General features: G+C 59.4%; 1 protein-coding gene across 14 annotated transcripts in view; it reads right to left on the bottom strand.

Moving 5' to 3' along the window:
• Nucleotides 1-20: 20 nt before the first annotated feature.
• Nucleotides 21-11,015, bottom strand: part of IFT122 (intraflagellar transport 122) — a 73,558-nt gene continuing 62,563 nt past the window's right edge. For 4 of the 14 annotated variants that reach the window (XM_082415635.1, XM_082415630.1, XM_082415638.1 and 1 more), the window contains 8 exons: nt 10,353-10,447; nt 6,947-7,047; nt 4,858-5,023; nt 3,836-3,947; nt 3,097-3,222; nt 1,396-1,475; nt 968-1,132; nt 21-620 (listed from right to left, as the gene is read on the bottom strand). In XM_082415635.1, coding sequence (XP_082271761.1) covers nt 516-620; nt 968-1,132; nt 1,396-1,475; nt 3,097-3,222; nt 3,836-3,947; nt 4,858-5,023; nt 6,947-7,047; nt 10,353-10,447 — 950 coding nt within the window. In that variant the 3' untranslated portion in view covers nt 21-515. Of the gene's footprint in view, nt 621-967; nt 1,133-1,395; nt 1,476-3,096; nt 3,223-3,835; nt 4,631-4,857; nt 5,024-6,946; nt 7,048-10,352; nt 10,448-11,015 lie in introns of those variants that run through there. The other 10 variants (XM_082415636.1, XM_082415633.1, XM_082415640.1 and 7 more) reach the window with 7 other exon arrangements.

Raw genomic sequence — 11,015 nt, 5'->3', positions numbered from 1 at the left:
TGCGAAAATGCAGGCACGGATGATGAAAATAAGTAGCCCTTTTATTTGTAATTATTGAGGCAATCTGTTCGCAAAGCGTACATGTTAATGGTCTGACAGATCTGTGGACTCCAGCAGGCTGCCGTGAACAACTCAGAGCCGTTCTGAAAGTAACAGATTTTTTTTTCTTAGAAAATATATGTACATTCTCTTCTCCCTCTCCTGGCACTATTTACAAGGCATGAAATGCCATAAATAGGAATTCTGTGGATACACAAGTCCCCTCCCTAGAGTACAAACTTGATCTGGGCAGAAGACACATTCTGACAGTTTAACTCTTCCTTCGATAGCCCAGCTGCCTGCAAGGCGGCCAGGAGGGGGCAGGTGGTCCCGAGGGTGCCGGTCAGGGGCTGGGGTCGTCGATGCGCCTCCGGCAGTAGGGGCAGCAGGTGTGCTGAAGCACCAGCAGCTCGTAGTCCTCTGAGTGGAACATCTGGGGAGAGACGGCCGTGACCCCAGGCCGCAGCTCTGGGCGCTCAGCAGCCCCAAGCCTGGTGGGGGCCACTGACCTTCCAAGGGCAGGTGGCTTGGCAGTGAGTCGGGGCTAGAGACACCACATCCAGGCCACCTTTGTCTGAGGACTGGGAGGGAGGGGGAGAAGGTCTGAGGCCCCTTTTTTTCCTAAATGAAGTTCAAAGGTGCATCACATTTGCCCAGCCCTCCTGGTTTAAGGGCAGGTACAGAGAGCACAGGGTCAGAGGCAAGTCCACTCCAGACAGCCCATGGAATGCACGTGAGAGTGGGGAGGGCCTAAGGATGGCCGAGTCTCTCTCCCAACTCGGAGCCCTGGCCTTGGCCTTGGCCGCTGAGGGACACCTGTGCTCCTCCCAGATGCCTGGCCTCCCTAAGGGGACATCTGGGAAATGGAAAAGCAGTGGAGACGAGAAACTGGGAACCACACGTGAGCTGCAGGCAGCAGGCAAGGTACCTGGAAGCAGGAAGGGCACATGGTGATGGAGGCGTCGGGCAGGAGGGAGCGGAAGTATTGCCACCGCAGGGGCGGGGGCCAGCGCTTGACGAGCACGTCCCGCCGGCTCATGGAGCGCAGCACCGAGCGGTTCACCACCACAGGCACAAACTCCAAGCCACCTTGCTGTAGGGCAGGCGGGGAGAGGGGCACCAGGGCCCTCACTCAGCCACGGGGACATGTTCACGTGGGTTATGATCCCACAGAGGACCCCAGACACTTCCCCCACCGGGTCCCTCAGTAGAACCTGGCCAGGCCACCTCTGTGAAGGCACCTCCTCTCCCCTGAGTGGCCCCGACAGGGAGTGTGTGCAGGAAAGGGACCCAAGACCGCCCTCCCAGCAGGCCTCATGGGCCTCAGCAGCCCGTCACTCAGAGGGGCGCCCTCACCTCGAAGCTCAGCTTGGCTGTGAAGGGGTCGTCGTCTCCCAGGGAATCCAGGGTCTCGTCCAGCCTCAGAGTCTGGGAAGCTGCAGGAGCTGGTCAAGGACGGGACCTGAGGCCGAGGGACAGGCCCCCCCCCTCCGCCCGATGCGTTGAGACCCACGGGAGCTCCCTCCAGGCCTTGCGTGGCACTCTCCCTACCAGCCGTGGGGAAGCGCGGCAAGGTCTGTGGAGTGGCTTTCCAGATGGAGGGACAGAGGGAATGCGGGCCGGGGAGGAGACGCCACGGTCACAAGAGGCCGGGGCCATGCCCAGAGCACAGGTGGGGAAGGAGGAGACAAGGGGCTCTGACGGGCCTCTGCTGCCCCCTCAGACCAGGCACGGCTCACGGACCGGCGAGAAGCGCCGTGTGAGCGGAGGCCTGTGGGCCTGCTGGTGTGGGAGCAGCAACGATGGGCCTGGCTGGAAACCACGGCCGGCAAACCCACCAGCTCCTGGAGAAACACTCTGCAGCTGCTGGGTGGTCTGCAGGCACTTGAAGTGGCCTCGCAGATCCTGTTTCAGGGAGAAGGCGGAGAGCGCCTAGCGGATCCCAGGGAGCCGCCCCCTCTGCCAGGCTGGCTGGGGCTCCGACGAGGAAGGGCCCCCGGGGAATGGAGGCTGCTGGTGCTGAGTCAGGTGCGGGACGTGGCCCCGCACAGCAGCTACAACCCAGCCTAAGCATCTGACGTTGAGTGTGCAGAGAGGGCGGGTGGGCGTGCGTGCAGACACGGTTCCCGTCTCCGTCCTTCAGTAAACAACTGCCTGGGTGTCCCTCAGTCCTGTTCCTCCAAACGTGGTCCACAGACCAGCAGCATCGGCATCGCCTGAAAGCCTATAGAAACACCGGCTCCCAGCCCGCTGAGACCTGCCCACCCAGCTGCTGCGTGCTCACAAGGCCCACCGTGTGCACGCCGCGGCTCGGCTGGGACCCTGACTGCGGTCCTGGCCACAGGGACACCTGACGTGTGGCCTGTGGTCCAAGCTGTTCCAGGGAGGGCGTGCCCCGGGGTTTATGCTGACACGCTGGGAGGAGCGCCGGGGGTCGCAGGGCTGATGGGAGGCAGGGTGGGTACTGCTGGCGGGGACGGGGCAGGTGCGGCCTAAGAATGAAGCTACCAGAGGACAGCAGGCCCCCGAGGACAGGAGACAGGCTCCCGTCCGCGCTGAGTGAGCATCTGGGTGAGGCTGAGCACCCGCCCACGCTAGGCTTCTCCACACCCTTCTGTTGGCTTGGCCTGTCCAAGTTGCGTTTCTGTCCCTTGTCTGTAAACAGGTGAGCTGACCAGAAGAGCCGGGCCACTGATACAGGCGTCATATGCCGCGCTGGCTGCTCAGCAGCCCCACACAGCCAGAAGCAGGGGAGCGCCCTTCAGGAGCCAGGGGTGGGTGGGAGGCCCTCCTGGGTGCAAGGCCAAGGCGGCATCTCCAGTTCCACGTGCCACTTCTGGCCTGCGGGCACGTGCCGTCCCCTCCTGCACCTCTGCACCCTGGCCAGCGCTCTGCCCATTTCTGGCCCTGTGCCTGCTCCCACATGGTCCTCGCCATCACACAGGGTGGCCTGCCCTGCCCTGCCCTGGCCTTACCCCCCAAGGCCCCTGCCATCTGGCGTGCTCCCAGGCCGATGCTCAGCCGACACACACAGGGTCTGGCCGGCACCCAGGATACTGTTGCTCGCGATCTCTTGCCATTTATTCTCACGCTTGTGTCTTGGCGCCTCCAGGTCAATTAGGGAGACGGCTTCTTCGTCAGTGATCCCCTCCTCCAGGTAGAATTCAACCAGGTGCAGCACCTCTGCAGGCACAGGCACAGGGAGGGGGAGGGGCTGGGGCTGGAATGCTCTCACCAAGCAGCGTGAGGGGTGGAAGGGTCCCAGAGCTCCTTCCCCACCCAGCACAGGCCTCTCTGAAAGCTGGCAGGTGCAGCACTGCCGCCTGACACATCTGGGGGAAGCAGGTATGTGTGCGTGTACGTGTGTGTGCGTGCAGGCATGCGTGTGTACGCAAGGGTGAGCACCGGGGACCTTTACCCCTGCTCTGTCCCCCTAGGAGCCGGAGGGACTCCTCTCCGAGGGAAGAAGAGAGGCGTCTCTCTGCCCAGCTACCGGGAAGGGGCTTCTGACCCTCGTCAACGTGGAAGGAGCTGGGACTTGAGAGCCACGTCAGCCTCGCAGACGGAGTGCCTGACTAGCGGCGCCTCTTCCCAGGCATTTTCATCAGGCAGCGCCGCACACCGGGCTCTGAGGGGTGGGTGCTTCAGGCCTGGGCAGCACTGGGGTCCTGCCTCTGGGAACCCGGAATGACTGTGCGTGTCAGGCGGGGTGGGGGTCTCACAGTCCCCAATGTCCAAAGGAGGAGACAGGTGCCCCACCCACACGCCGGCCGCCCCAACCGCACACGACACTCACCGTAGGAAGAGGCTGAGAAGACGAAGGGCTGGCGGCAATTGATGCAAACATTGCCCAGGTTGTTTAGCAGCGGGTTGTTGGTGGAGCAGCGGTAGCACAAGGGCACCAGCTCCTACAAAACGCCAGCAGCACAGCGGCCCGAGGGCCCAGCAGGGGTGGGGTGGGGTCCAGCCCCGTCTCCTCCCCTGGCTTCAGCTCCCTGGGGTCTGGCGGCTGAGAGGAAAGGCCACCTGGGTAGGTGGGCAGGGGGCACTGGAGAGGGCGCAGCGCACAGGCTCTGCGCCGCGGCAGAGCAGCATAAGGGCCTACAGGGACCACAGCGGCCCCGGACACCCCCTTCCCAGGCAGGGCTCAGCAGCGCGGTTCTCCTGGCAGGAATGACAACCACCACGGCCCCGTTTACCAGTCCCTGTGCTCCCTGGACTGCGCTAAGTGTATCCCCCATGCCGGCTCACTTCTCCTCACAGCCTCGCGCGGGAAAGCTACTAGGCGCATCCCCATTCCACAGAGCTGGAAACCGAGGAAATGGGGGAGCTGGGATTTGAACCTAGATCTGTCTGATGCCAAGTCTCCGCTCTGAGCTTGAAGGAGGGGACTGTGAAAGAGACAGCGGCTGGTTGGGTTGGAGGAAGGCGGGCCGGGGCACAGACTGAGCTGCAGACACTCGGAGTAGATTTGCTGGCGAGTGACAAGCCAGTTCCAGAAGGGGTGGGCTCGGGGAGGGGCTCCTAGGACGAGGTGAAGGCAGGGCCAACCTGGGCACTGGGGCGGAGCAGACCTGGAGCCTCGGGAGAGCTAGGAAGCAAGGGAGGGCAGGGCTGTGGGGCTCGGGGGGCTGGGGGCTGCGGCAGAGAAGAGAGGAGACAGAGAGGGAAGAGGGGAGAGAGTTGGCAAGCTAGGGCTTGGGCGGCGGTGGGTGGGGGTGCAAAGCCCCAGGAGCACGGCAGCCATCTACAAATGAACCCAGGTCGCACCAGGAGGTGTCAGGAGAAGCCTCCTGCCCGAGGGGGCCGCGCCCTCACCTCGCTGTCATGGAAGGGCTTGGAGCGGATGGTCAGGCTGCCCAGCTCGATGGACTTCTGGAACCTGGCGGGGGTCTGCAGGCCCTGCAGCTTGTCGTAGGCGTGCCGGGCCAGCTTGTAGGCACCCAGTGCTTTGCTCTGTTTGGCTAGAGTGAAGAGCGTGTTCCTGCCGAAGACGATGTTAAGGACAGTAGAGGCCACTCCAGGCCCGAGAGCTGGCACTGCCCACCTCTGGAGCGAGCCCCGTGCTGGAACGCAGCTCGTGCTGGTGCCGGGAGAGCACGGGAAGGAGTCTGAGCACTGCCTCGCTCATTCGTGGGATGTCAGTATATTTCTCGGATATCAAGGCCCAGAGATTTTTCCAGAGATAGAGACTGCGTAGTTTCCATCAATATTTTAATCTTGCTTGGGGTTTCTGGGCCTGCTGATGGCTCATTCTGTACCCTGCCTAGGCCAAAACGGCTCTCTCCGCCTCACCTAGCCTGCCAGCCAGGCCCTAGGATGCCTGGCACCAAGTGCCCCCCTGCTCCAGCCCCGCCAAGGGAGCCTGGTCCCAGACCGCCTGGAGGCCGGTCCCCGGTGCAGACACTCCTCTGCCTGCACTTCACCAAGGCCATGGCGAGCTCTGAGCCCGGCCTCCCTTGCCCCGAGGACCTCCTTGGAACTCCTAGTCTTTGTGCTTGATCTCAGGTCACCTCAAAGGCTGGCTGTGCCCAGGCCTGGCCTGCCCTTCCTCCCCTCCCCCCACCTATGAATGCCCTTCCCCACTTCTCCCTAACAAGCCTCAGCTAAACAAGGCCGAGGCCCAAGCCTCCTCCCCTCTCTCCTTCCTCGATGCTCCTGTTCCCCACACCCCCAGCGTGGCCCCGCCCACCCCAGCAGTCACATGGAGGCGAGTCTCCTTGTCTGTGTCTCCACTGTGCCTGCTCAGAGTCAGGGACTGTGTCGGGAGCTGTTTCCACATCCCCAGTGGACAGCAAGGGTGACGCTCAGGGCAAGGGTCCAGTCAAACTCTGCTGACTTGAACAGAACTTGCAGCAAAGGCCGGGTGTATGTCCCGAGAGCCCCTTGGTCTGCGGCAGCTTCCCCTGAAACGTAAATGATTGGCCTGAAACCCTTTAGAGAAGCTAGTTCTCACCTCTGAACCCTCTCCTGGGAGGGTTTTTCACTCACGGAAAGAAGGCAGGGTTGGGTGGGGCTGGGAAGGGGCTTAGAGATAGTGATGTTTAGAAGAGGACATGGGTTTATTACGACTTTTATCACTTTGAGGACCTTCAGGATTTGGGGTCATTTCCTGGTCGTTTCTGGCAGCACAGGCCCTCAGGCCCCTCCTCAGATCATGGCCCCTCCGTGGCCCTTACCAGACGGAGGAGAGGCTGGCTCACAGGGAGGCCCTCAGGCCACTGCCCCTCCAGCCTGGCTCCCACGCAGGGGGCCTTCAGCTCCTCCCTCCCCCCACCTCACTTCCCTCCAAGCCCTTCCAGGCACTGGATGCTCCCCTGGAACATCTACTCCACGTCTTCCCTGGTTACCTCAGCCTACAGGATGGCTGTCACCTCCTCTAGGCAGCCTTCGCCAACCTTGGCCCCAGCCTTAGCTGCATTCCACCCTCGGACACAGCACACGCCCCACTGAACCAGGCCCTGACACTCGTCACCTCCCCCATTTGATGGCAGTTTGTCGCCTACTGCCTGGCCCGGCGCCGGGGATGCAGCAGGTGCTCTGTCCACCTGGGCTGAATAAACGCTCCCCCCCCGCCCCCCAGGGAAGTGCCCAAGATTCCAAGCCCGAAGGCCTGGCGTTTCCTTCATTTCAGTCACACCCTCATCTGTGGGTTCTGGGAGGGCCTGGACAGTGTGTTGGCCAGAGGCCTGCTGCTGGGCCCAGCCCAGAGAGCCCTGAAAACTAATCCTCCCTTGGCGCTCCCTCTTTCTCCCTGGCTGAGCCTCTCGTCCAGCCGAACAGCAGCCGCAGGGCGAGCTCTCTCCCCTCCCCGAGGCAGCTGGAGAGAGGGAAACTTCTGCCAGCAAAGTGCTCTGGCCATGAGACAAAAGGGGCGGGACAGAGGGTGGGGTGAGAGAAAGGATACACTTTAGAGATGCCCAGGGGAGTGTCCTTGGTCAGGCTGTGCAGCAGGAACCTGGAGATGTTGAAGAGCGTTTCGGGAAGGTGGAAACTGAACGGCTCCTCCTGCCGTGAGGAAAGCAAACAGGATTGAATTTCTCAGCCGAGCTGCTGCTGGGCCGGGCGAGAGGCAGACACCAGTAACTCTGAGCGACTTCAACAGAACAGCAGACCCACCCAGTGGGCACCTACTGTGTGCCGGGCGCCTGCAGCCACTGCCCCGGGTGGTCCCCAACCCAACCCTGTGAGGGAAGCATTGTCATCCTCACCGCACTGACGAGAAAACCGAGGCCCCGAGAGGTGATCGGCCCAAGTCACCAGCTAGAAAGGAGTGGAGCTGGGATTCAAACCCAGGTCTGATCCCAAAGCCCAACACTGTCTTTCTCCCAAGCTCACTGCCTCTGGGGTCAGTAATGATTCCATTTCCCTGAGCTCAAGTTGTCTCCAAGTAGCTCTAAAAGAGGAGACCTTTATGCGATTTAAGACACGACCTCCATATAAGCACGTCTTTAAACAGAGGCAATTAACCCTTTGTAGCATGAAATCGCAGGCTTCTTCTCTGCTGTCCAGCAGCAGCCTGACTGTGCAACGCCCACAGATGTGCCAGGCGCTGGGGCTCCCGGCTGCATCCCTCTGCCCCCAGCGCCTGGCACAGGCCCTGACAGACAGGCACTCAAGACACGTGAGTTGAATGAGCAGGTCTACTGCACCTAGAGGCTGCCAGAAGCTCAACACAGTAGAGCAGAGGGAATTTTCTATCAGGAGGAGTCTATAAAAGATGAAGAAAATCCTGTTTTGAAGGAATCTGGCGTGCTGCTTTAGATGACAAGATGAAAGCTGGCCAGCTACCCCCCCAACCCCCGCCCGCCACAGTGAGCACTTACTGGTAATAAACTGACATTTCCTGAAGGGTCTTGCTAGGACACAGTCATCACTGAGCCACCAGGACTTAGGCCCTAATTGGTCTCAGTTTGTGAGGACTCACTTTACATTACTTCTTTGGTCCAGAGCCCAGCATTCTCTCTTTAGTTCTCACTTAGATTTCTATAGCCTCTGTTGGTTCCAAGAACCCAAGAAAACCTGAGAGTGCATCCTTTTCTGGGTGAGAGCCAGGGAGAAGCCTGCCTCTGGTTATACCGCACTAGATGTGGAAGCTCAGAAATGTCCCAGAAAGAGGAGAGTGTGTGTGGGGGGGGTTCCTCGGGATTCGCACCTCTCCTCCGGGAAGGACGCCATTATCTCAGGAAAGGTCTGATGCTTCCCTTTCCAGCCTGCTCTGAATGAGAGCTGCTCTGCCGGGCCCTGATGCCAAACCCTGAAACACCACACCCACCTCCAGGCCTTTGCTCACGCTGTGACCTCTGCCAGGAATGCCCTTCCTCCTCCTCTTCTTCACTTGCCCCATTCTTACTAATCTCCCACCTCTTGGCTTGGGGGCCACCTCTTCGAGGAAGTCTTCTAAGCGCCTCCTTTGCGGGAACTGCACTGCAGTAGCCTGTTACCAGACTATGAGCTCCTGGGGGGCAGGGACAACGTCTCCTTCAGCACTGTGCCCGAGGTCTTGGCACGGGGCGTGTCACACAGCGGGCATTTGTTGAATGAAGGAAGGGCCCAGTGAAGAAGCCTGAGCTGGGATGAAGAGCCAGGCCCTGCAGTGGGTGTGAAGCTGCCACAAGCTCACAGCTGCATCAGGTCCTCGGGCAGAGCTCAGCTGTTCCAGAGAGGAGACCCCCAGGCCCCTGCCTCCAGGGGCCAAGGGCGATGAAGAGCAGGGAGAGACGGAGCTGGGTCCCAAAGGGGCTCAGGCAAATCGAGACCGGGCTGGGCCCTGACTTCCACCCTGAGTTTGGGGTCTTTAATTTGAAGGGCTTCTTTCCAGGTAAGCACCTGATAGAGATAAGGGGCCCCAAAAAGACTGTAGGGAAGGTGAGGTCCCTCAAGACCACTGGGCCTGGTGCGGGGAAGAGGTGAGATGCAGGGCTAATGGCCTAGGCAGGGAACCTCCCCTCCCCACAAGAGTCATTCTTGCCAGACTTCCCCCAGAGGCAGAGAATGTGCCAGGAGCTCAGCACAAATGAGGGGAAAGAGGCACCAAAGGTGGAAGGCAGGGCCTTTGAGACACCCAAAGGCGACTGCTCAGCCTGCGGGGAGTAGGCCGATGGAAAACTGGTTTGAGGCCTCCGCACGGGGCAGTGGGAAGAGCTGACACTCGTGCAGGGTCACTCTTCCAAGTGCTTCCCAATATTAACTCACTGAATCCTCACAACAACCCCATCAAGTAGGTACTGTTAGTAACCTCCTTTTACAGAGAAGGAAGCTGAAGCACAGAGGAAAGTAAACGACTTGCCCAAGGTCACACAGTAGAGCTGGGGCGTGAGGCCAGGGGTCTGCCTTCTCTAAATTAGCGAGGTGGGGGGCTAAGAGCACAGGCTCAAAGTTAGCCTGCCTGGGTTCAAGTCCTGGCTCTGCTACTTACTAGCTATGGGATCTCTCTGTCCAGCCCCTCCGTTTCTTCATCTGTAAGATGGGGATGACAGCACTTATCTCACTGCATGGTTGAAAGGCTGACACGATAAAGCCCTCAGCACATTGCCTGGTATGTAGCAAGTGCTCAATAAAGGTCGTCTATTGATGTTACCCTCTGGCTTATTAGCACAGGATAAGCTCACTGTTGTTGAGTGATCGAAGGTACACAAAATAGGGAAGCTGATAACGATCTTTCACCTGTTCCCTACTGTCAGGAGGCAGATTTAAAATGGCTTAATCAAAAAATAATAATAATAATAATAATAATAAAATAAAATAAAATAAAATAAAATGGCTTAATCAGAAGGATCCAGGAGTAACTAAAAGGAACTATTTGGGTCTCTGGAGATCAAGCCAACACTCTTCTTTATAGAGAAGGAAACTGAGGGTCAGAGAGGGGAAGTAAATTGCTCAAGGTCACATAGCAAATCAGTGGCAGGGCCAGGGAAGAGACCTCAGGCCTTTGGTTAGAGCTAGACCTTCACCCATCTAGAAGAGAGGGCCCCAGGCAACGTCCCCCACTGACCACTTAGAGAGACAGCCCTTTGAGTGGCTAATCCAGAGTCTGCCTGAGTCATCCAAACCTGAAGCAAGCAACCAGAAAGGCCCACTCCAGCTCTGGCTTGCTAATTCTGAAGCCCACATGCTGCACCTCAAACAAGTAACCAATGAAGGAAAATCAAAGTTCCAAACTGTCTCTCAGGAGGAGACCAGGATTTCTCAGCAGGTCATCATGCCTTGGGTTTATTCTCCATCCAGAGGTCTGCTGCTCTGTTAAGACGTGCCCAGGGCTCCCAGCTCAGCTCGCAGTGCCCCCGCTAGGACTCATCTCCCGGCCACCTTACCGTGTACCGCTGAATGGCGTGGTAGCCATGGTACAGCTCAGCCAAGTGCTGGAAGTGGTGGAACTTGCCGAGCATCACGTCCTTCTGGGCAGGGTCTGCAAGGCGCAGCGGGAGGGGAGCAGGGCAGGAGGGAGAGGGCGTGTCAGACTGTGCAGGTTCTCCCCCGACACCAGACCTGAGCCAGGGAGATGGGAAAGGCGCTCTGCGCAGGAGCTGCGCTATCCCGAGGCAGCTAACATCTCGGCTGGGCAGAGCACACAGCAGGACTTCTCTCAGGGTCATTCCCTGGGGGAGGGCCAGGTGTGCGAGAGGGCGATCACTGGCATCCAGAAAAGCCAGAGCCACCTGGCAGGGAGGGTGGACAGACGTCAAGTTCATTCACGCTCACCTCATGGCTCTTCCCTCTGTGTCTTTCCGTATCAAATCACAAACCACTGGCCAAAACAAAAATGCCACCTTACGCTAGAGCTTGACAGTTTTCAAACTATAACCATGGTTCTGGGAGGCTCACAGCAGCCCTTATGAAGGAAGCGGGGCGGGATGACCCCCACGCTACAGATGGGGCTGCAGTGCTGAGGAAGGACTTGTTACGAGTCGCCTAGCTGCTCCAATGCCAGTGTCTTTCCCACTCCTGCAGGCTGGCCTCGGCCCAGTGGAGAGCAT

The sequence above is a fragment of the Balaenoptera physalus genome (assembly GCF_965194825.1).
Source record: "Balaenoptera physalus genome assembly, chromosome: 11".
NCBI classification, from domain to species: domain Eukaryota; kingdom Metazoa; phylum Chordata; class Mammalia; order Artiodactyla; family Balaenopteridae; genus Balaenoptera; species Balaenoptera physalus.
This window is presented reverse-complemented; position numbering and strand designations above follow the sequence as displayed.